At 43.0% G+C, this 23,907-nt stretch overlaps 1 protein-coding gene and 1 long non-coding RNA gene across 4 annotated transcripts; one reads left to right on the forward strand and one right to left on the reverse strand.

Moving 5' to 3' along the window:
• Positions 1-1,111: 1,111 nt before the first annotated feature.
• Positions 1,112-7,559, reverse strand: mtres1 (mitochondrial transcription rescue factor 1). 3 transcript variants are annotated; one of them, XM_007899105.2, is made up of 4 exons: positions 7,480-7,559; positions 5,212-5,656; positions 3,285-3,357; positions 1,112-1,363 (listed from the first exon to the last, which is right to left on the reverse strand). In XM_007899105.2, exons 2-4 carry the CDS (start codon positions 5,649-5,651, stop codon positions 1,184-1,186), a joined length of 693 nt encoding a protein of 230 aa, XP_007897296.1. In that variant the 5' UTR covers positions 5,652-5,656; positions 7,480-7,559; the 3' UTR covers positions 1,112-1,183. The 3 variants fall into 3 exon arrangements, with proteins under 3 accessions (XP_007897296.1, XP_007897298.1, XP_007897297.1); XM_007899107.2 differs by lacking the exon at positions 7,480-7,559 and adding an exon at positions 7,358-7,467; XM_007899106.2 differs by lacking the exon at positions 7,480-7,559 and adding an exon at positions 6,072-6,360.
• Positions 7,560-11,670: 4,111 nt separating this feature from the next.
• LOC103182201 lies at positions 11,671-14,641 on the forward strand. The gene is made up of 2 exons (XR_488291.2): positions 11,671-11,912; positions 13,026-14,641. It is a non-coding gene; the product is annotated as an uncharacterized LOC103182201 (long non-coding RNA).
• Positions 14,642-23,907: the final 9,266 nt, after the last annotated feature.

Genomic DNA, 23,907 nt, shown 5'->3' on the forward strand with positions numbered 1-23,907 from the left:
GGTGATGGGGAGCCAGTGGAGCCTGGCCAGAACTGGTGAGATGTGGGTACGGAATTTGGTCCGGGTCAGTATGCAGATGGCAGAGTTCTGAATGAGCTGGATCTTTTGAATGGTAGAGCTGGAGGAAGGACAGCTGGTGGTCGAACCGGACTCCTAGATTGCGCACTGGTTCGGTTAGTCTTAGGGAGAGCCCAGGGAGGTTGAGGAGTTTAGTCTAGAATAGGGAGTATTCTAGGGCAGTGGTGGCAAACAAAATATATTTTCTTGATTGAATATTTCTTGATTATCCCATAAATCAGGAAATATTCAATCAAGAAAAAAATGAAATCACAAATACCGATCGAACATGGACTTACCTAGACGAGTGCGAAGGTTCGGTGGGTCATTTCTGACCTGCCAGGGAGCCACTTCCGGCCTGTGGGCCACAGGTTGGCCACCACTGACCTAGGCGATTGACTTTATCATATCTCGATCATACCTTCAAATGCCTCCATGACTTGGCCCCACACTATCTCTGCAATTTCTGTGGTTTTTCTTCCCTGCCACTCCCTCTACTCTGCCAACTCAGGCTGCTTCATCCCCCTCTCCCATCATTGGTGGGTGAGCCTTCAGTTCTTTGTCCCTGCTCTCTGCAACTGCCTTTGAATCCCTCTGCCTCAATCCCTCCCCCTCCGGTTTTAAAACTTGTCTACATAATTCTCTCTTTGACTGTGCATTCAGTGGTCTCCTGAATACCTTCTCTCCCATCACGCTTGGGGTCCCACTCTGTTTAAAGTGCTTTGAGACGTTCTACTATGTGAAAGGTGTAACATAAGTGCAAACTAATATCGGAATGATGACAAGTTACTGGGTGGACCAGAGGGAGCTTTACTCTGCTGCTGTATTGTACCTTAACTGGGAGTCTGAACATGAAATGACTGAAGTGGTAACATGTTTCATTCCTCAGAACTGACATCCATCCTCACCTCAAAGAGCCCAAAATGTACCAAAAGATATTTAATTTAAAAAATTGAAACCTGATTTCAATTCATTCTCTTCCTCCTTTCATTCATTCTCCTGAACCTTACCAAACGGGTGAAAAATATCAACAGTAACTGATAACAATCCATACTTTGGGTTGAACATACTTTATACATTAGTTTTGCTAAATGAGCCCTCTGCCAGTTCAGAGCACAGCTCAGTGTTACTTAAAACACTCCTCTTTGGGAAGCTTTAAATTCTTCCAGCGTCTCAGGGTGACTCTGTATTTATCCTTATCTGTCATTTCCTCAGACACTTTTCTGAATACCACCCTCATGAGGGTAACTGATCCGGTTTCCTTATCTTCACCAATAATAAAATCCAGCACATCTCCCTCCTTCACCTGTAAGAGGAAAAACAAACTATTTGTTTTGTTATCTGCTGATTGCAGTGACCATCACTTACAAAGAACAGAACCAGGCTTTTTTCTCTTAAATGTACATCAGTTCCTCGAGTTACCAGGTGTGAAGCTATTTTAAAGTTCTGTGCATTTCGCTAACACTGTTATCATTTTATACCTTTAATATCATAAGGAACGTTTTTGCAGATGTGAAATTAAACAAAAAGACCTGTCATTTGTAGGCAAAAATAATTAAAAACTCAAAAGCTCAGCATTTTCAGAATATCTCATGTGGTGGTTTACGTGAGTTGATTGGCTTGTGTTTATTCTACTGCACAAGTTAATCACCTACCCCCACTCTCCAGAACATACAGAAACCAGGTGAACAAGTGTCCTATACACACAGTCTGATTAAATATTTTAATAGCCACTAAAGACACAACCTTCCTTCGTGAAATGGCAATAATTACAGTACTATCAGCAACATGAGATATCCTGAAAAAAATGAGACAGACAGCAAAGTGCTTTTCTAATCCTTTCAAAGTTACAAGCTTTCTTACCGCAGCTTTTGGAAAAGAAAATCCACACAGATTTAGGGCTGCCAACCTAATCATATGGGTACAGAGTTGTCAACTGGGGCAGGCAGTCTGTCAATGTTCTCACCGGGCAGCTTTACAACAGGTCCCTCCTGTGACTTGTGTCTCTGCAACTTTCACGTTTAAATGTCTCCCATCCCATTATACGATTATGGCAACAAAATGTAAACAGCTGGCCAAGAACTGGGGATAATCTTATTACAGGACTGCAACTGCAGATGGTTTCAATCTCTGTGTAGGTTAACCATGGTGCTGCCCACCCACAACGCCCATAATCGGGGATTACTGAAAGCTTTTGATGCCAGTTTTGGAAATGTTCCAGTCATTTACTGTTTAATGACTTTTTCTCTCTTTTTTGAAGTTTTTTTTGCCAATGACTCTGTGGGATCAGAAGTACCACTAACATAAAACGGAAGAATTATCAAAACTTGATTTGGGCAATAGGATTGCCCTCGTCTGTATTTTATTTCCTCTAGAAAATCATTTTATTTTCCTTTCCGCCAAATTTTTCTCCTCCAATTTCTCCACTTCCCATCTCCTGAAGGAATCCAATGCATTTATTTTTCTTTTTACTGGGGACTATTGTGTGGGCAATGGTTGCCTGCTTTAGCTTCCCCAAGGCAATGTTATTCAATTGTGAGTCTTAAAATGTCTGTAGATTATTCAACCCACTAGGTGGAGAAAGCAATAAGTGAAGCCTGATACCTGTTTCTACCGTCACCTGACAACCACATTTGCCAACAGAAAGAGGTTTATGGATAGTGATTTGGAATGGAGACTTTAGTTGGTTGCTCTAAGCACTCCAGCAACACAAGGACTCTTACCATTTACCATTTAAGTCTGAATATATATCAGGATCATGGAACAGCAACAATGGCCTTCTTATCAGTACACAGGTGAACCTATGTTTCATTGCAATACATGGCTTTGCATCCAGTGCATAAACTGAGGCATTAACTCTGTGCTGTTATGGTAACACACATCATGTCCTTTCAAACTCAGAAAATTTCAATTGGCATTTGCTCTGTACCTTCCCCAATCCAGGGCTGTTGAGGCCAATTGTAGACCCAACTGTTGAGATCAGCTAAATCAGCGCAGGCCGTGATCGCAACCTGCAAACTTGTGGTCTTATCTCAGTAATCCAGAGAAGGTAATCAGAATACCAATGCAGCAAAAAAGCAGATTCAATTATTAAACTTAAAGTGACAATAGCTCATCATGAGGTAATGCAGCTAAAAGGGCAAACTATCACTGGAGGTATTGCAATCATTTACAGCTTTTGGATTTTAATGAGGATATTGAAAATTAAGACTCGAACTAAAACTTACCGCTTTACTCTTCTTCAATAACTTTCCTCCATTCAGTCTTAGTTTGTTACTATAGAAGGCATCTTCAACTTTGCTGAAAAGCAACAAAACACATAAATTGGATGTTAACAGCACACTGCTTGAGCACTGACGGCACAGAATTTGCATATTGTCTTTCAACTTATTCTAGGTTCAAATCCTGTCCAGTCTCACATTTTTTATGGTTGATCTACAAACTGAAAACTGATTCAATTCAGCTCATGGAAAGAATGGTCTGCTCGGAGTTCATTATCTTTTGTCCAGCATTTGAAAGGGAATTGGATAAGAAAAATAGATAAAATTGCTCAAAACGCAAAATACTGCTGATGCTGGAAATCTGAAACAAAAACAGAAGTCGCTGGGAACACTCAGCAGGTCAGGCAGCATCTATGGAGAAAGGAAAGTCAAGTGTAGTGACCGTGTAGAACTTTCCTTTCTCCATAGATGCTGCCTGACCTTCTGAGTGATCCCAACGACTTCTGTTTTTCTTTCAGATAAAATTGCTCATTAACTTCACGGTTGTTTGTGAGACACTACTGTATACAAACTGGCTGCTGCGTTTGCCTAAAAACACACGGCCACTACACTTTACAGTAAATCTTGTGAAGCGCTTTGATTCTCCCAACGTGAAAAGCGCTTATCAAATGCAGAAATTACACAAAACTGAAGTTGACCAGAATGCCAAACTCATAAAATCACTATTAGGAAAAATTCAGACAGTATATTGTCTGGCCCTTAATAGCAAATTTTCACTAAATAATAATCCTTGCATTTTTTGAAATATGTTGAAATGTTGAAATATCTCAAAGTACATCACAGGTAATTTATGTGTATTGATAAGCATATGTACACTTTCAGATATAATGAAAGATCACACATTGTTTTAGAAAAAATAATTCACACAGTACTTAGAAGAGCATATTGGCTTCTCATATGGATTTTGCCCAAGTTTACAAAGACACAATCTTCAGGTGAGGACATCAGGCTTAAGTAATCCAGCAATTTAGCGACTCTTACCATTTACCATTAAGGTCTGAATATACATGAAGAGTATAACACAGCAACGATGGCCTTTTCGTACATACAAAGGTGAATGTGTGATTGACTGCAACACATGGCTCTGCTGAATGTATGGACATCCAGTACATAAACTGAGCCACTCTCTCTGTGCTATTATGGCGACACTCACCACACCAACAAATAACACCCCCCCACCCCACCCCTCACGTAAGGTCACACCCCAGAGTGCTTGAAAGTGTCGGGGCACGACTCCGAGCTGGGGAGAGAGTGAGGTAACCATAGGCACAGTCGAATAGGAAGGTCTTCAGGCACAACCTGAAGATGGAGAAGGAAGGGGCCAGGCAGAGGGATAGAGGAAAGTGCGTCTGAAAGGGTGGCGAGCGACCAATGGTGGAATGGAGGGCACGGGAGATATGTCCTTTCAAACTCAGAACATTTCAATTGTCATTTGCTCTACTGTCATTTGTGAATGATAATCATGTACCAACAGTATTGACCGTTGATTGCTACCAGCGGATTATCTACTTATAACTAGTTGGTACTACAATTTTCAAAAGGATAATGCAGAGCGGCATCTGCACATGTACAATAATAATCACCATGCTCTGCTGCATGAATGTATGGACATCCAGTGCATAAAGTGAGCCACTCTCTCTGTGCTATTATGGCGACACACACCACACCAACAACAACTTGCATTTATATAGCACCCCCCACCCCTCACGTAAGGTCGCATCCCAGAGTGCTTGAAAGTGTCGGGCACGACTCCGAGCTGGGGGGTATCTGAGTGTTGTGGCCGGAAAGATTTATAGTGTCCTATTCTGAAATCTAGTGCTGGTGGGAATAACATTGAATGCTTTCCCCTTTGATTGGGAGACCCAGGACTTACTTCCTTGCTGTATCTAGACCCTCCTTCATGATGAGATCAAATCGGAATGACGTCACTACTTTCTCAAGATCTTTGTAGGTTTTAGGCAGCGTGGGATCATCTTCCTGTTCTGGTTCATCCTCGTAGTCACTCTTCTCAGGATCATCATCATCGTCCTCTTCCTCCTGCAGAATTTTGCTTTTCCCCTTTTTGGAACTTTTGCTGCTTTTATGTCTCACAGGCACTGCCAGTGAGTTTTCCGGGAGACATAAAATCCCGGGAATGGGAATGACACGGTGTGATTCGGGTCTCTGCCACACAATGTTCCTGTTCAGATGCTGCTCCCCGCAGATTGCTCTTCTCCATGCTCTGCAAGGCTCAAGTGGCACACTCCTTCTCCAAAGCATGCCACACCTGTTTAACGCTTTCAGCACCCTAGCCTGAGTGATCAAGCCATTCATGCTGCCTGGAAGAGAAGTCAGCTTAGTCCTTTTCAAACAAAAAATTATCTGGGAAATTTGGCTTTTTATTTATATTTTACAATTACAGATTCCTCTCAAGGTCCAAATAAGTCATCCTATCTACTCTTCCTCCTCCTTCCCGATGGTGTTCAAATCAAAAACTCTCTACTCTCCTTCCTACCAAGGACTTCCACACTGTAAAACTCTTTACCTCCCTCAGTCTTCACTTCAAACTGCAAACTACAGGCTCTTAAAACCAAACATGCATTACCTAACCAGTTATCTTATCTTGTCCTCTCTCGTACTCCTTTAAGCCTTTGGCAGTGTCCCACAATATAGGACTTAAAAAGAAAGTTGGACTTTGAAGAGCTGTTGAATTTTTTGTTTAATTCATTTTGTGAAAACTTTACCATTTCTTACCTCATATTTTACAGGCTTCTCTCAGGATTGGTAATTTGTATTTTGGAAAAGATCATTTCTGGTGTGTACTGGCTGGGGTTTTCCACATTACAGTGGAGCACCATTACAATGAGGTAGTTCGGGCTATAAAATTCTAAGCAACGCTATAACAGGACATGATTGCCAGATAGCATAGCCACATTCACTGCACACGTGCAGACAGCTTGGCGATTCAAGAAGTCAAACGGAGAGCGGTACGTCAAAACAGCCGACTCCCAGGTCACTTAAGCACCTTGGATGCCTTCCTGACCTGAAAAGAACTTTATAAATATTAATTTGTATTGTATTTGACTGCCGCTGACATCCTTCCAGCAGACTTATGATTTCTGCTTCTGAGCACCTCCCTGATGGAAAGGTTTATCCTGGATAAAGGCAGGATTAAGCTTCGCTGTGATACCCCCTCATTTAGTTTAAATAACCTAACAAACACTCACTGTCTAGGCAAACACATGGCGAATGAGCATTGAGTAAAGTCCCCGAGCACAACCAGTGTCCAGGGACCTGTATGCGAGTGTCCAGGGAAAAAAGAGAGGAGAAAACTGAAGAGTGGGTTAGCCTGTGTGCTATATCACAGGCTGGCCCTAGGCTGTGATATAGTGACATGATAAGGTGCTATATCAAATGCAAGGATTATTGTTATATTATAAACGATAGTGACATCTACTGGCGGATTTGTAGCATTGCCATATGCATTATTATTTGGTCAAACTGCTCTTTGATCCTTGCTATGGTGTCTGACTGCAATGTCCAGTCAGCACTCGGACACACGGCTGAACCTCACCGTCCCGGTCACACACAGATAGCATAACAAAAAAACTAATTCTTCAACATGGATAGGATTGACAGTCACTGCATCGGACTATGGAATTTAGCACTTAATGTGTGACATTGCTTACAAAGGAGGCAAGTTAAAACATCAGATGTTAACATTAAAAATAGATCAACACTATATACTACGGACCGAATGCAAGCCAAAAGTTTGAATTTTATTGTTTAATAGAAATGCAGGTTTAAATGTCTCTCTAGTTGGTCGCCTCGCCAGTACACAAGGAGACACAGGAAATCTATTGCCTACAACATGCACAGTCACTACATCTAAATGTAAATTTGTGAAGCACATTGAGGGAGTAGTTATTAACCTGCACGTCGCTACATGCACACAGATCAGGTCAGCCAGGCTTCCCAGGCTGTGCTGTCTTTATATTGTCAGCACAAGTGTGAGCTGGACACAAAGTATCTGCACTCACACTCTCAGCTCTACCCCAAACAGCAACTTAAAGGTTACAAAGTGACTGGCATCCTCTCACTTGTCACCACAGTACACTGCAGTACTCCCCTCAAAACACCATCACAACCCCTTTACACTTACCCTCTCACCTCTGCAACCAACGAAGGCTGTACAACATAGGCAGGAGGAGCCGGCCTCCCTGATTCAGGCTCCTGAACCGCTTGCACCTCCACAGGAAGAAATGTGTACATACAAATAATAAAAAAAAACACTGGAAATATTGAGGGCTTGCACCGGTTTTAATTACCAGACCTTTCCATTTCAGATAACAGGCCATCACTGGTACAGTTATTTACAGAAGGAGGTTTATTGTGTCAGACAAAGAATGGCACCTCCAACAATACGGCACCCATCACCCCCACCCAGCATTGGAGTTTCAACAACTCTATGTGCGCTCTGACTATGCGCCCACAAAATATACAGTCAATTCACTTTGCAGTATATTCTGTGAAGCGCTTTAAGACGTCTCGAAGACGTGATAAGGTGTTATATCAAATGCAAGGATTTTTTAAAATGACATTACCGAGCCCTAGACTATGATTTTGAAGTCAAAATGTGGAGCTTGTACCACAACCTTCTGACTCGGGGCAAAATTACTACCAAGTGAGCCAACCTTACACCCAGAAAACAGTGACCATGAAACATGGCCTGAGTTGCTTTCATTGCCGAAGTCCAAGGTGAGGTTCAATTGTACTTTTCATACTGACCAGCTGGGGTCCACACAACCCAATACATCAGTAATGGGAGGTATTGTAATTCTGGTGAAATGTCTATTTGTAAACTAGAGCCCTAACAGACATAATTGTTATGCAATGAGAAGCATGTAGGAACTCATGGGTTCACTAATGTTATTCATAACATGCCAAGTGCATGAATGTACATTGTATTTCGTTGTTTGGCATCTGACCTAGAACCTTAAACCCTGTCACCAGCTAAGAAAACTAATAACAAGATCACAAGATTGGGTTGAAGAAGACCCTTTGTCCCATTTTATCTCACCTTTCCAGAATACCAGATATTTCAGAGCCAAGCAGAAGCAAAGCTGAAGTTGAAAGATGGGGGTGGGGGGGCTCCAAGAATTGGATGACTTGGCTCCACCTCTCTGCCTCCTTGTAACATGATACTGATTGATGGTCTGGGTATCAGTCAGGGAGCGGGATGAGGGAGGGCAGAGCTCATGATGTGCATACAGCAAAGCCACGACGATGGTGTTTGGTTCAGATTCAAAACTGCAACACGATCTCCATTGGGAATTTAAAAGTAAGTGAGCAAATTATTTTGTGAGCCACCTACTGATCCCCCACTGGCTCCACCACTGGAGCCAAGGGACATTTCACCAGCCAGCCTGGCTCATCGGCAGGACTTGGAAGGGCAGACCAGTCACTGGAGGTAGGAAATTATTCCACTCAGCTCCTGTTATTCCTGCAAGCCAAATCCCTAATGGGCAGGGTACTAGCTGGACAAGTAGCAGGATATCAATGACAAGCTAAGTAGTTTTAACTGGTCAGACTGCAGCAGTACCTCAATGCCCCCAAGCCTTGGCTCTTGCCAACTTGTGCCTAATAGTTTCCGGAATTAGGTAAGCAGGATGTATCCCTCCAGGGGATTCCATTACAACAATATATCTCTGGGATTTTCATGTGTAGGTGGGATACATGGAAATCTCAGTCTGATTTAGATATTCTAAGATGGTGATGTGTTTCCGTGTGTGTCAGACACCTGTCTGACCCCAAATATTAATTGGGACGTTCTACCGACGTGAAAGATGCTATACAAATGTAATTTTTGTTGTTTGTTGTTTGTTGTTGTATACAAATGCACAAAGCATTGAGAATAATGTTGGGGAATTAGAGGGAACTATTAAAATGGAAAAGTAAGATCCCTAAGGACCATGAAAGTTTTTATTCATAGAACAAACGTGAATTGTTTTCAGGGTCTGTACTTTGTGTCAGAAAATCAAGATGAGTGGGGTGATGGTGGTGGGGAGGGGGGTGGATTAGCCACAAATCAGCGCAAATCTGGATTTATTTTAGGATATTGGAGATTCAAGCAAAGAAGCCAAATATTGAGAAAGCTGTTGCTCTATTTGTAAATACAATTGTTTATAGAGCAAATAGCTAATTATCTGTTCTAAATGAGACTGATCCCAACCCAACACTGAAAAGCAGTGTGGATAATGAGACATCACACAAAATATAATTTGACTAATGCTAGCTAAAAAACGTTTCCCCAAACCTTGACTCTCACTTAACCTTTGCCTAATACTCTCAGGAATTACGTACGCAGGGCGCGTCCATTTCGGAAGAGAGTGTGCATTCTATTCCAGACACAGGAACATTTTAATTAATTGGTGGCAAACATATGTGAAAATAGAGGGACCCTGGACCCAAATGAGAATATGTTTGAGGCATGTTACTCATGTTATTGACTTGTAAGGCTGAATAAACCTATCCAAATTTGAAGTCAAAAATGTTTTGGACCCAAGTTCCAGGTTGGAGAAACAGCCACTGGGAGCCGCTGTTTCCCACCTGAGGGTAAACATCTAACTGCGGATGAAATGCAATGCAAATTTTCCACTAGAGGTCACGTTTGCTAGGTTAATTTCAGGCTTGATAAATGGGGAAAGTGAATACCGTTTGCTTATTCTGAACAAAGGCTAGTAATAAATAAATGTTCAGATCAGATCAATTCCACAATGTGGACACTTGGGCATATATTTTACAAACCTCAACATGAATGGAGCCTGGAAATGAAGCCTGAGAAACGCTCCCAGAACAGAATTCCAGTGTCACATTCTCATTGATTCCCCATCAAAATGGTTTGGATAGTCTCTAAGCATAGTGATGGGTTTCCCTATGTTTAGGTGATAGATCTGTTCAGATTCTTTTTCAGAATAAAAATAAATTCAACCACCCTCCCTCTAACACTCACTGGAATAGACTGAAACACCATATCACCCCTGTTCTATTGTCCCATAACCATTCAGATTAAATTGTATGTGTCGAATGAAATGTGTTGAAAACCAAACTTGGTCAATTTTTTTTTAAATGAAAACATGCCGCAGGAAAACAAAAATCTCAATGTCACATTGATTGGTCGAAGGCCGTTTTGTGGAGCCTTTTCTGTGGAATCCATCAGTATAAAGAAAACAATGCAATAATCAATGTGTTACCTTAGCAGAGCAACTCAGTGCAATAGTCGTATTATTATTAGAAGTTAAATTAACTAGGAATCTAGTTCATAACATGCTGCAAGTTAGAACAAGCCGCGGTGAAGCCTGTGAAATAATTCCCTTTGTGCTTTTGTGTTTGAATGTAAAAAAAACCTTGTTCACGTTTACCACTATATTATATATCACGAGTCTGCACTTGGGTGCCAACTCATACAATATCTCTCCAGTCAGGTGGTGGGTTTTATCTGCTGTTCACTGCGCTTAAAAAACAGAAGCTGCAACTAAACATGTTCTGCTCTCAAGTTTCACATATTACTCAAAAGATGCCACAGACAGACCATCCGCATTGTGGCGAACTCATTGCATCTCATCCTTGCAGAATACCAGATACTTCAGAGCCAAGCAGAAGCAATGCTGAGTTCGAAGGATTGGGGGCGTCCACGATTAAGTGATCGTGAAGACAAGAACATTTGTGATCGCTTTTCCCATAAAAGGCAAGATTGCATATGAATCCTCACCCATCGCCCCTCTTCCTGTTGCCTGTCTATCGCCAACCACACGGCCACATTTACACTTTGCAACCTTCAGTCCAAATGCACCCCCTTCAGCAAAGCTCACTGATATCCCGGGGTGCACAGGTCAGCTTGAAAACGACAAGTCCTCCACTAAAATCGATGGATAGGAAATTTTGTGGCTGACAATTAGACCTGTGCCTCCAGTTTTGTCGTCATTGCAAGGCAAGGGAGCGATCGCGACCAGTGAAGTTTCAAATAAATAAATAAAAGGAGTTATTCTAACAGAAAATATAAAATAAAATCTGTGGAGCAGGGGGTGGGGGGTGTGGGGGGGGTGGTGCCTGTGTGGGCAGTGCTGGTCCAGCTTCCTCCAGGGGAGTGAGTGAGTGAGTGAGTGAGTGACCGCGCTGTAGGCAGGACTCCAGCAAAGGGGGGGGGGGGGGGGTGGAGATCGGCTATAACGCGTCATGCACACTCTGGGTATAAAAGTTTCACATCCACCCTTGCAAGCTCTCATTTCAATCCACATCAGCAGCCTCCTGCACCCCCCCCCCTCCCCTTTTGCAGAGGACCCCCCCACCCCCGCAGCCTGTTCATTAACTGCAACCGCCACTCGTTTTATTATTATTATTATATTAATAATAATAATTTTTTTAAAGCCCCCCCCCACCCAAAAAAAAAGAGGTGGTTTTAGTTTCACGAAAAAAAAAGAAACTCAACGCCAAAAAAAAAAAAAAGAGCTCGTTTTCAGCCAAAGCAAAATGACTAAGCTGTGGATGGTGTTTTTTGGAGTTGTTGCTGTGGCTCTTTTAATACAGGCGCAGGAGGTACGTAACGGTGTATTACACCCATCAGTCTGTGACTCCACACTGTGTGTGTGTGTGTGTGTGTGAGTGAGTGAGACCCGGACTAACGTTAGCACTGTTGTAATTCCATTAATCTGTTATAACGCACAATGTTCCGAGCGCGCAATTGTGGGGGGGGGGAGAAGATTTTCGCGACCACGAACATATTTGCTTCAGTTATATCAGGCGTTGGTGGTGGTGTTGTTGGTGGTGGTGGTGTTGGGGTTGTGGTGGTGTTCTGGTGTTGGTGGTGGTGGTGTTGGTGTTGGTGGTGGTGGTGTTGGTGTTGGTGGTGTTGTTGCTGTGCTCCCCGGTGCTGAACGAGGACATGGCTCTGCAAATGGCACCCGATGGAAAACCATTGGTTTGGCTTTCGAGGACGTTGGGGGCTTCTCTTCCCCTGAACGACTTCCAGGGACGAGTAGTGATAGACCCCCCCCCCCCCCCAAAAAAAATAGTATTTCTTTTTTTTTTTGGTGGCGGTTGTTTCAGTTCGGTCTTCTTTGGAGAAGAACCGAAATTGATGGGGACGGGGCGGGGTGGGGGGGGGAGGGAGGGGGGGGGGGGTGGCCGTCTGCCCCCCACACACGGCTCCTGTTGTAAAGTGTCCTGTCCCGGACACAGGGTCCCCCCCCCCCCACACCCCTCCCCCCCCACCGATTGAGATTCCCTGTGTCTCACATTGGAGCCCTTGTGTGACATGGACCAGTTTGGGTGGGAGTCCCAGTGCTGAGAGAGCAGAGCGGCTCCTGCACCACCATGTTAAGGGCTGGGGGGGGGGGGAGGTCGGGGTGGGGGGGTCTCTCTCTGAAATATTTCACCCCCCACCTTTCTGCTTGGGAGCCGAGTCGCTCAGTTTTGCAGCAGATCCCTTCCCAGTTTCAACTTTCCCCATTCGTCCACCGAATATATATACACCTTCGTACGTTGGTTTCGGGGTCTCGAGTGAATATGATATCCAATTAACATTGATATAAACCGTCTGTGTGCACCGGGGCAGCGGATGGGTTGATTTTGTTAGGCATCTGCTCGGCGGCTGTTTGCATTTGATTTGACGAGGGGTTGTTTGTGTGTGTGTGTGTGTGTGTGTTTCAGACCAGCAGCAGGTCCAGCCAGACCTCCTCCCAGGTCACTGCCAACGGCAACGCCAGCTCTGCTGTCAATGGGGGCAACACCCCCACCACCAGCCCAGGGAAAACCTCAAATCCCTCCACCTCCACCAACTCTACCACACCCAGCAGAGGTAGCAGCCTCTACTCCAGCAGCATCTTACTTCTCCCCTTCACCATCAGCACCTCCCTCCTCTACCTCTCCTGCTAGACACAGCACTTGACGGCACAGACAAGCCAGCAGCTCCATATCCAACACAACACAACCCCATCATGGAACTCATGATGGGCAGCTCAGCCCTTCCCTCAAGAGACTTTTTGTTTGCTCGCCCTCTCGTTTTCTGAAGACCCAGAACTTGCTAGAGATTCCTGGCCAGCATTCCGGTCTTGTCTCCCATTCAAACCCAAACTGCAGTATCTCCCGGCAGATGCAAGAGGCGATCAAACTCACAATTGGTTCGTGGTGCCTTTTCCATCCCATCTCCATCTCCATCACCATCTCTCGCTTTGTGGGACTGAGCCGCCCTGATAGCTGCCATGTGTAAAAGGAAGAAGAAGGAATGATTGGAAGATCTTTTACATCCAAAGGTTGTTTATCTGACCTGTGTAAATAATAGACAACAGCACCAACACTTGTGTTTTTTCCCCATTTAAACAGATGCCTCCCTTCTCCACAAAAAAAGCTCCTTAAGCTTTACTCCGCTGTAGCGCGCGTTAATAAGAACATCCAGAGAAAGAAAGAAAGTGCAGATGGCTCCTGGGAGATTAGACAAGACAACAAAATGTTTAATTCAAATAAACACACACATTTGAGTGTCAACTAAATAATAGATTGGCTTATTTTCAATACACACACATATATAGGTCACTGTAACCGTGCACCCTGTCTTCATTTCTTTCTTTGGAACCTGGTACTGTACACTATATACTGTGTATTCACATAATATCAATTCAAACAGTTAATATTTAAAGACCTGCTTTTAAATCCTACATTTTTAGACTGACTTAGCGTTAATTCGAAATGAATATTTAAGATGCCAATTTGAGACACACACACACAAAACCCAATGCTCTTTCTATTTTTAGGATACATATGAAAATATTTATTTGGATGGACATGTCTTTTTGGCCACAGGTTGGTATATGACTCATCTGGCATATAACTTCTGCAATGGCGGTATCCAATGGCTTATGTTGTCCCGAGTAAATTTGTGTGTAGAAGAGCTTATTTCATATTGGATTCAATATTGAACCATTTTTGAACTCATTACTTTCTGATTCCATTTAATATTAAACAAAACAGTGTTTCTACTAATGTTTTTTTCGTGGTGTGAGAACATATTAAAAAATCCAGGTAGTCCATTGTTTATATTTTTTTGTACAAAATGTGCTGTTTTATGGGATTCGTTTTTGTTTGTATTCGCCATTAGTATCGATTTCGAGATAAATATGTTGCTGTCGGGGAAACAAATCTTGGTTAATCCATTTCTGCTGTACATAGAAAGTACCTGACAAATTATTTAAGATCTGGAAATTTAAAACCTGCTTCAACCTACACTGAAAAAAGTCTTTGAAATGTTTCAATAAACTGATGGTAAAACACTTCTGTATGTGAAATGGTCAGTGACTGCACAGATTATTAAACTGATTGAGCCTTCTTGCTTCTGAGGGCACTGACATGGAGTTGGTTGGGAAGGGGGTGGCTGTCACTATACTTATTGGAGTTTAATTTTCACTAATGTGAGACACAATCACACCTCAGAAGTCCATTTGTAGCAAACTGTGGTTCAATCACACAGCAAAGGCTGATATTCTCAGTTTTATTCCGGGGGTGGGGAGGGGGGGAGAGAAGTTATCATTTTCCTTTTTTTGGTCAGCCAGGAATGGCATACTTGCTGAAATCCGACACCATGCTTGAGTGTGTATGTCCATGTCACCTCAACGTGGAATGTCCCTGTGTCTAGAATGGAATGTACAGTCTCTCCCTGGAGGGACACACCCTGATTATTTATTTCTGTACATATTCGGTGCAAGTTGGCAATGGCCAAAGCATGAGGATCCCAGAATATTTCTGGGATAATGCTGGAGTTAAACCAGCTTAACCTTACCAAGGCTGAACCTGTGATACTGCGCGTAGCATTCTGTTGATAATCACATATATGTTTAGCTGAAATCAGTGCATTAAATACACAAATAAACCAACATGCCATAAATACAAAAAAAAAACTTTCATGAGCATGTTCAATACACGACAAAACAATGCACTGAACAAATAAAACTTGACTCAAAAGGTAATTACAGCCAGTCTGGCCATTCTATACTAAATTATTTGGATCTCTAATACCAAGTGGGATGGTAATCATATGGGAGATCTGCTTTCGGAACAAGAACTGAGGTAGGGAAAGGGTGAGTGAAGGTACATCAGTAACACGTGTTGAGATAGCAGTTGTGCTGACCATTGCTGAATGTTGATTTATGCCCTCGATTCCACCCACACCCCCCACACAGACCTGAGTTGCCAATTTCAGACATAATCCTTGAATTTGATATAACTCCTTGTCAAATAGCTGAAATATCTCCAAAAGTGCTTCACATGATTTACCATAACGTGTAGTAACTATTGGAAGGCAAACACAGCAGCCAATTTGTGCACAGCAGTGCCCTACAAAGAACAGTTTAGTGAATGACCAATTTTATCTGAGGGTTTGTTGGCCAGGACACAATTTTTCTATTTCTATCTATTTCTATTTTTATTTACTCCTTAGAATCCAAGCCACGGTAGAAAAGCACCAGTTGACATAAAATCTAAGATGCATATTAAATCCCAACAGGGGTGGGGGGAAAACAAATTACTTGTTCTCTTTGGTAATGTTATTCTTAACCAGGCATGGGGAATGCACAAAGATAATCGGAGATGCAGCTCTGTCTGGTTTTCCTCCCCATCAGGCCTCTTGACGTACCTGAGACTGGATCGTACTCGCGTTGCGAATCGCAGGCATGAAACTTGCAGGCTGCCATAAAACCATGCTTTTATGTTGCAACAATTGATCCATGGCTCCACCTGTTTTTTATATTGCTGTAATCATTACCCGTCATTTAGATTGTTGTCTTTTTTCATGTTTCTGGATTATTTCCATGTTTTTCTAAAGGATGGAAAACATGTATTTTTAAGATTCTTTGAAACATTGAAAATGGCATAATTTCAGTTGCTTGCAATGAGACTGTCATTTTTGTCTCTTTGAAACATTTGTTTTTGCTGAAGTACTGCAACTTTTTCCATTTACAGAACTATAACCTCCCATTAAAAAACGTTAATACCCCAGCAAGTTACCTCTGACTAAGGTTAGGTTGTGGTTTGTTCAAACAAAACAGAGGCTATCCTGAGAAGGCAGAACAAGTTGCACTTATGTAGTTTAAGTAGGGTGAAAGATTTCCAGCCTTTGCTAAACATGATGGGAATCACTCAGCAGGGAGGAAAAATAGAAAATTCAAAATGTTAACCAAAGGTGTAATCAAAGAGATATCTTTTTAAGAAGGTTTTGAAGTCAGGGAGCAGACAAGAGACTGAGGTTGGAGGAAATCACAAAAGTAAGATTGTGAAAGTATTTGAAGATCAGGATAAGGATCTTTAAGTTGATCTTGGACCTGGGAGGCACTGGAGGCTAATAACAAGGGGATATTGAATGAGTGGAAACCCTATCTCTCTAACCTCTCTCCCCACAGCAGTATCCGCTGCCTCCGCTCTACTGGGTCCGGCCTCCTCCGCGTCCCCCGAATCCTCTACTCCACCATCGGCGGCTGTGTCTTCAGCCACTACGCCCCAAAACTTTGTAACTCCCTCCATCAACCCCTTCGCCTCGCCCACTCCTTCCCCATCACACACAAGGGATGAAAACCATGGTACAATGTTTAAAATATGAACAACAAGAACAACAACGTACATTTATATACCTCTTCAACCGTGCCTATAGTCACCTCTCCTTTCTTGTTCGGCATCCACCCCCTCCCCATTGTACAGCTCTCTGATATGTTATCCTGTGTGAAGAGCGTTATATAAATTTGCAAGTTGCTATTGACAGCCACAAAACCAAGAGTTGAACGCCTGCTAGTACTGCTAGTGGAGTCCTGTAGCTCAGTGGTTAGAGCACTCGCTTTGCAAGCGAGAGACCGGAGTTCAATTCCAGGCAGGGCGAAACCTTGGGCAAGTTTCCTTACTCCACACGCCTAATAATAATCCCTCCAAAACCAAAAACAATAATAAAATTGGTCATTTTCAATCTCGACTTTGTGGGACATTGCTGTACGCAATTGGCTGCCGCGTTCACCCACAAATATACAGTCAATTCACTTTACAGTGTGTTCTGTAAAGCGCTTTGGGATGTCCTCCCGACGTGAAAAGGCTATATCAAATGCAAGGATTATTATTATTATTATTACTGATAAATCGTGAATCAAGCGTCAAACAAAATGAGTATGATTGTCTTTATAAAAACGTTTTTAGCCCATCCCAAGTTACCCAACCATCTAATAAGTAATACAGGTGTTTTGCAGATGTTTGGCTGCAAAATACATAGTAAATCCTGTGAAGCACTTTGACATAGTCCAATGATGTGAAAAAGCACAATATCAAATGGAAGGATTATTATTATTAATGAATATTATATATCTCAACTGTGAGAGCCTGATCTCTTTTACTAGAATAATTTTCACTATGTCCATTTTCTCTTTCCTGAAGGCTCGTGAATCTTTTTTCCATTCCAATAAATGCCAGACATCTTCTGGTATCTTGCCCATTTGGCCATGATTCATGGATGAGCCTTAACAACAAGTTTCAGGAGGTTATTTTACCAAGAGAGTATTACAGCTGAGTCTAATTCTGTCCTCATTTGACATCTCCAACAGACACTATTCCAGTTTGGCTGATATTTCTCCCCCCTTACGTGGGGCACTGAGGTTATTATAACACCTCTACTGCCACCTGGTTGAAATAACCTAACTCAACATAGAGAAAGGAAAGAATCAGTCACATTAATATTCAGCATTCCTGCTGATTCAGTGAGTTTGTTCAGTGAGTAACTGAGCCACACAGTGGGACCTTACAATCTGCAACACTCATCCACCCACTGAATAAGCTCACTGAATCATCATTAGGAAAGCAACTAATACATTTTATGCAGCTAGAAATTCACAAGAGCATAAAAAACCTGAAATGAGAAAATACCCATGAAGATCACATCTTCCATCACTCATTTGACCACTCTATTGTTTATCTTGTTGACACTTCTGTTCATCCTGTGACTTCAAAACTTCATTGTGTGCTTTGGGTAATCAAGCAGAGCTCCTTTTCATCCAGCTCCTATTAAAGGCATCAATGAATCCAGGATCAACTACTGTGCTTCATGGCATCTATTCCCCATACCTACTATTCTGTGGGGAAATAAATCTTGTATCTTCAACTCTAGCACTAGCCTTGTAAAATTTCTATTCAGGTCCTCTTGTCCTACTTTTGGATACCAAATTAACCTGCTTTCCTCATACCTTTCATTATTCTAAGTACTCTTTCCATGTCTCTCTCAGTCTATTTGCCCGAGTCTGTCTTCATAACTTGATATCTTTAGATCTGTGATCACCTCACTTGTCTGACCCATTACCAAAGCTTCTATGTACTTTAGTGATATTTTCCATGGGATATTTTGCAAGAGATTTTTGGTGTTATGACACAAGCACAGTCATTGTTCCCTTCATTGAATGGTAAAGAAAATGAAAGCATAGCAAAGTATGGAATAAGGTAAGGCCTTTTGGTTCATTAAGCCCACTCTTCCCCCAAATCTACCCTATTGACCGTCCCATATGTGCCCCCTTCTGAAAGAAAGGGCATTATTTCTAGTGCCTGATCACACCAAAATGTCTCAAAGCGCTGTCAAGTGTCTATTTGATTACCCAGCTCCCCCTCCTCTGGCCACTGCTGGCAGACACTATTAATCAGTACCTCTCCTCAGCATCAGTCCCACTCCCCCTCAAAATCCTTCTCATCATTCTCCTCCTTAAAAAACCTACCCTTGATCCCTTCAATCTCATGCACTTGAGCCCTATCTCATACCTGCCCTTCCTGGCCAAAGCTTTGGAACGTATTGTGGCCAACCAACTTCACGCACACCTCTCTCTCCAATCACTACTCGAACCCCTCAGCCTGGTTTCCGCCCTACCCACAGTACAGAGACAGTGCTCGTGAATGTTACAAACGATGTAACGTTCTTTGACTAGGGTTCCCTTTGCCTCCTCGTCCTCCTGGACCTTTCCGCTGTGTTCAACACATTTCGATCACGCCATCTTCCTCCACCACCTGTCCTCCATCATCCACCTCAATGGGAACACGCTCGTTTGGTTTAAGTCCTAACCTACAAACCTCAGCACTACATTTCCGCAAATGGTTTTTCTGCTTGCCCCCATCCGGTCACTTGTGGGGTACTCCAAGGCTCCATCCTTGGCCCCTTCTCTTCCTCATCTATGTGCTCCCTCTCGGTGATGTCATCAGCAGACACGGGGTTAACTTCCACATGCATGCAGATGACACTCAACTCTACTTATCCTCCTCCAGCTGCAACCCCCAGTCCCCTGATGTTCTGTCAGCTTGCCTGACAGACATCAAGGCCTGGGTGAGCACAAATTTCTTACAGCTAAATGTCACCAAGACTGAAGCCATACTCTTTGGCTTCCGTCGACGTCTTCTGTCCTGCAATTCCGACCTCCTCAACCTACCTGATCTGTCCTTAAAACTCTCTGAACCCACCCAGTCCCTGGCTGGGACCATTTTCCTCCTCACCGATCTCCCCTCCTCCAATATTCACAAAATTCAAGTCATCAAAACTCCAATGCCCATATTCTCACCGGCGCTTAACTCCACACCCCAATTATCCAAGTCCTTGCCAAACTCCATTGGCTCCATGTCACAGAATAGATCGACTTCAAGATCCTCTGGTGTTTAAATCCCTCCACGTCTTGGCTCCCCCCATTCTCTAGAACTTCTCCTCACAGCACTACCCATTGCCTCTGCTCTACTGGCTCCGGCCTCCTCCTTGTCCCTTGAATCCTCCGCTCCACCATCGGCGGTTGTACCTTCAGCCACTACGCCCCGAAGCTATGGAACTCCCTTCCTCAATCCATTCACTTTGCCGCCTCTTTCCCCATTTTCAGGCTGCACTTGAAGACCTTCTACTTCAACCATGCCTTTCTTCATGCTGGCTCAACATCGGGCTCCACTATTGTTAAGTGCTCTGGGACGCCTCCCAACATGAAGGGCACTATATAAATGCAAGTTGTTGTCGTTTTTTTAAAGGCAAATACACCAGCTATTTTTCATAATAATCCTTGAATTTGCAGTTGCCATCTTACAATCAGCAAAGACCCATGACCAGTGACAAAGTGAATGACTGACAATTCAGGATTGTTGTCTTAGATATTGGGAGAAACTTCCTTCTCGACTTGCATAATGTCATGAATTAATGGATGTCTTCTTGAGAACAGGCAGACAATATGTTAGTTTAACTTATCCAAAAAGACAAACTTTTAACCATGACACTGGAATGTCATTTTAGACTGGACACTGAAGTCCTGACATAGGTCTTGAACCTACATCTTTCTGACCCAGCAATGAAAGTTATGTTAAGTGAGCCACAAAGAAACAACAACATCAGCAAGATATGTCTGTAGAGAGAAACTCACCTGAACAGCTCACTCGAAACAAAATGTTTTAAGAGACAAGCCAAAAACAAATTAACATTACAACTGCAGTTATTGCATACAGTTAGCAGAACATTGTAAAATGGGATTAAAGGTGTGCAAAGTTTCATGTAGTCAGGGGAACATGCAATTATGTTTATTTCCAGAGCAATAAATATATGATGTCAACCCTACACAGTTACTACATTTTGCAGTAAATCCTGTGAAACGCTTTGAGCCATCTTGATAAGGTACTGTAGTAAACGCAAAGATTATTATTGCATCATTATTATTCTAATGCTGGGAAACAGAGCTAAATATTAAGAGGAGATACATGGCAAAGTGCAGGTTTGTGGTTGACCCATCAATGGTACACATTCGTACTTGAAAAACATTTAAAATATCTCAACCTGATTTTAGGATGAAGCTGAAGGATTATTTTAAAGTATCTACTAACTTTCCATGCAATTTTTGACTGAATTGAAGCTGTACAATATAATTGGTTACTACAGGGAAACCTCAGTTTAGAACTAGAGGGATTGCTTTCAGTGAGAGGAGATATCCTTATTGGTTGCAATCCAAATGCAGTTTTGTGGAGAGGTGCCACCTTGAATCACCACAACTTAGATGGCATGTTTGACAGGTTCATTTCAAGCCAGCTGCTGTTCAGCTGAATGGGGACCTGCAGCCTTCCCCCTGCTGCTGCTGATCCCAATTCTCAAACACAGCTCGAAAGTTCTGGGCCGGCAGGGATTTGAGGTAGCACAACACATTTGACTTCTTATGACATTAGGTAGCACAGAGAATCTTTATCTTTTATTTCCCTGGTTTTGGGTGAAATTATCTACCATACCTCCAGGCAGAGAAAATGAATTATTTAAATAGATCCCTTTGTGCTTTGCCACATAACTGTAAACAGTCTCACGTGGTATTTCCAGGATGAATTTTAATCTGCAGAGCACAAACACTCTATTGTATTCTACACTCGTGTCTGCAAAAATCCTAAATGCTGACGTCAACAGTTTGGAGATGAAGCAATGTCTAGACCAGCCTAAATTAGCCACTCATGTGATTGTATGTGAGAGTATTGGAAGTGCTCCCGTGCTAGTAGCATCAGGAAATCTTGAGAGTTCATGAACCATTCAGCTGGAGAAGACAATGAGGATATCAAGTCAAACAGTGCTGTGCAGTCTTCAAAAATAAATGCAGCCATAACAGCTGCACACACAGATAATGCTCACACCAACACTGCAGATGGTGGTTCTGGTGGTNGGGGGTGGGGCTTGGGGGGCATGATTCATGGGTTGAATGTTCATTTTGCAAACATTGTTTAATTATGCTTGGTGTGTGAGACATAAATCAATTGTGTGATCTCTCAATGGTACTCACATTAAGAAAAACAACAAATTGTAGTCCTTCCAAAGGGAATATGTCAGCCCATTAGAAGAATAGTATTTGATACAGGATCAAGGCTGACTTAATTATTTGACAGCCTTTTTGTACAGAGTTGTTCTGTTGTGCAAGATTGAGAGCTAAGCTGATCTTATCTCTTGTAACACGAATGGGGCAATTTTGTTTTCCTGCACAAATCCCAGAAATGTGCTCATCTCACATGGTTAATAGGCCAGGCTGAAGTTTGCCAAAGTGATAACACTCTACGATTATCAACTTTCATTTCCTCTTTTCTGTAACTCTTTCCTCTTGTATGGGTGAATAGCTGCCCTCTGTGATTAGTTCATTCCTCATTCTGATCTTTGGAGCCAGGGGAAGGATGCCCTGGTCCTACCTAGCTCGATGACAACTGGTTGGAAATGATCTGTCACCAGAGTGATTTTTCCCAGGTGGAGACCTAACCTTGTCACGGCTCCACAAGACCATTTGATAAAGGTCGGCACCTGGATTTATTTTTTTTTAAATTTATTTACTCTTTGTGGTGTTAAGTTTGGGAAAGGGATTATCCAATTCCTAATGTTCCAACAAAGAGACGAGGAATCATCCCTGAATGCCATAGTTCCCTATGTTTTCTTTGGTAGCCTTGGAGAAGAAATTCCACTTGAGTCTCGATTTAATAATAATAATCCTTGGAGGAAGGTGACCAAAGGCACGGTAGAAAAAAAAGGTCTTCAGCAGAGACCTGAAAATAGGAAGAGGCGAGGCGAAGGGAGTGAGGAAGGGAATTCCAGAGACTCGGCGCATAGTGGCTGAAGACACGGCCACCAAGGAGTGGAGGACTCGGGGGACGAGGAGGAGGCCAGACCCGGAGGAACGAAGTCAACGGGTACTGTTTTGAGGAGAGAGGAGTTCAGAGAGGTAGGGGGGGTGCAGAGGAGTGGAGGGATTTGAATACAAGGGTGAGGATCTTGAAGTTGATCCTCTCTGGGATAGGCAGCCAGTACAGTCTGGCAAGGACTGGGGTGATCGGGGAGCAGAGTTTGGTGCGGGTAAGAATGCGGGCGGCAGAGTTTTGAATGATCTGGATTTTATGATGGTAGTGGATGGGAGACCGGTGAGGAGGGCGTCAGAATAGTCCAGTCGAGAGGTGACAAAAGCATGGACTGGTGTTTCAACGGCTTTTGGAGTGAGGTATTGGCGGAGACGGGTGATGCGTCGGAGGTGGAAGAAGGCAGTGCTGGTGAGGGACCGGATCTGAGGGAGGAAGGATAATAGGGAGTCGAATCTGACGCCTAGGTTGCGTACGGGTCCGGAGAGTTTTAGCGGGAGGTCGGTAGGTGGAGAGCCGTGAGACTTTAAACGTTGATGAGAGCCAAAGAGTATGACTTCCGTCTTGTCACCATTCAGCTGAAGAAAATTTGCGCTCATCCAGCCCCTGAGATCTGACAGGCAGGCTGACATCAGGGGACTGGGGGTCGCAAAGAGAGGTGGAAAAATAGAGTTGGGTGTCGTCCGCGTAGATGTGGAAATGTACCCCAGGTCTGCGGATGACATCCCCAAGAGGGAGCATGTAGATCAGAAAGAGGAGGGGGCCAAGGATGGATCCTTGGGTACCCGCAGGTAACCGGGTGAGAGCGGGAGGAAAACCGTATCTAATTGTGAAGAGGAAGCCAGATTTAAAATGAATACAACATTTAAGAAATTTACCAAACTCTCTATGCTCTGGAGTGCTAACAAAATAGATTTGGGTTGAATTC

The sequence above is a fragment of the Callorhinchus milii genome, unplaced genomic scaffold (genome assembly GCF_018977255.1).
Source record: "Callorhinchus milii isolate IMCB2004 unplaced genomic scaffold, IMCB_Cmil_1.0 Scaffold3, whole genome shotgun sequence".
Classification (NCBI taxonomy): domain Eukaryota; kingdom Metazoa; phylum Chordata; class Chondrichthyes; order Chimaeriformes; family Callorhinchidae; genus Callorhinchus; species Callorhinchus milii.

Bases quoted from the DNA above. Each gene is read 5' to 3' on its own strand.
- mtres1 (XM_007899105.2), bottom strand. From the start codon at position 5,651: ATGAATGGCTTGATCACTCAGGCTAGGGTGCTGAAAGCGTTAAACAGG. The intron at 3,358-5,211 runs GTAAGTCCTGGG...GTTGCTTTTCAG, and splicing joins GGTCTAGATACAGCAAGGAA to CAAAGTTGAAGATGCCTTCT. The intron at 1,364-3,284 runs GTAAGTTTTAGT...TTCCTCTTACAG, and splicing joins TATTGAAGAAGAGTAAAGCG to GTGAAGGAGGGAGATGTGCT.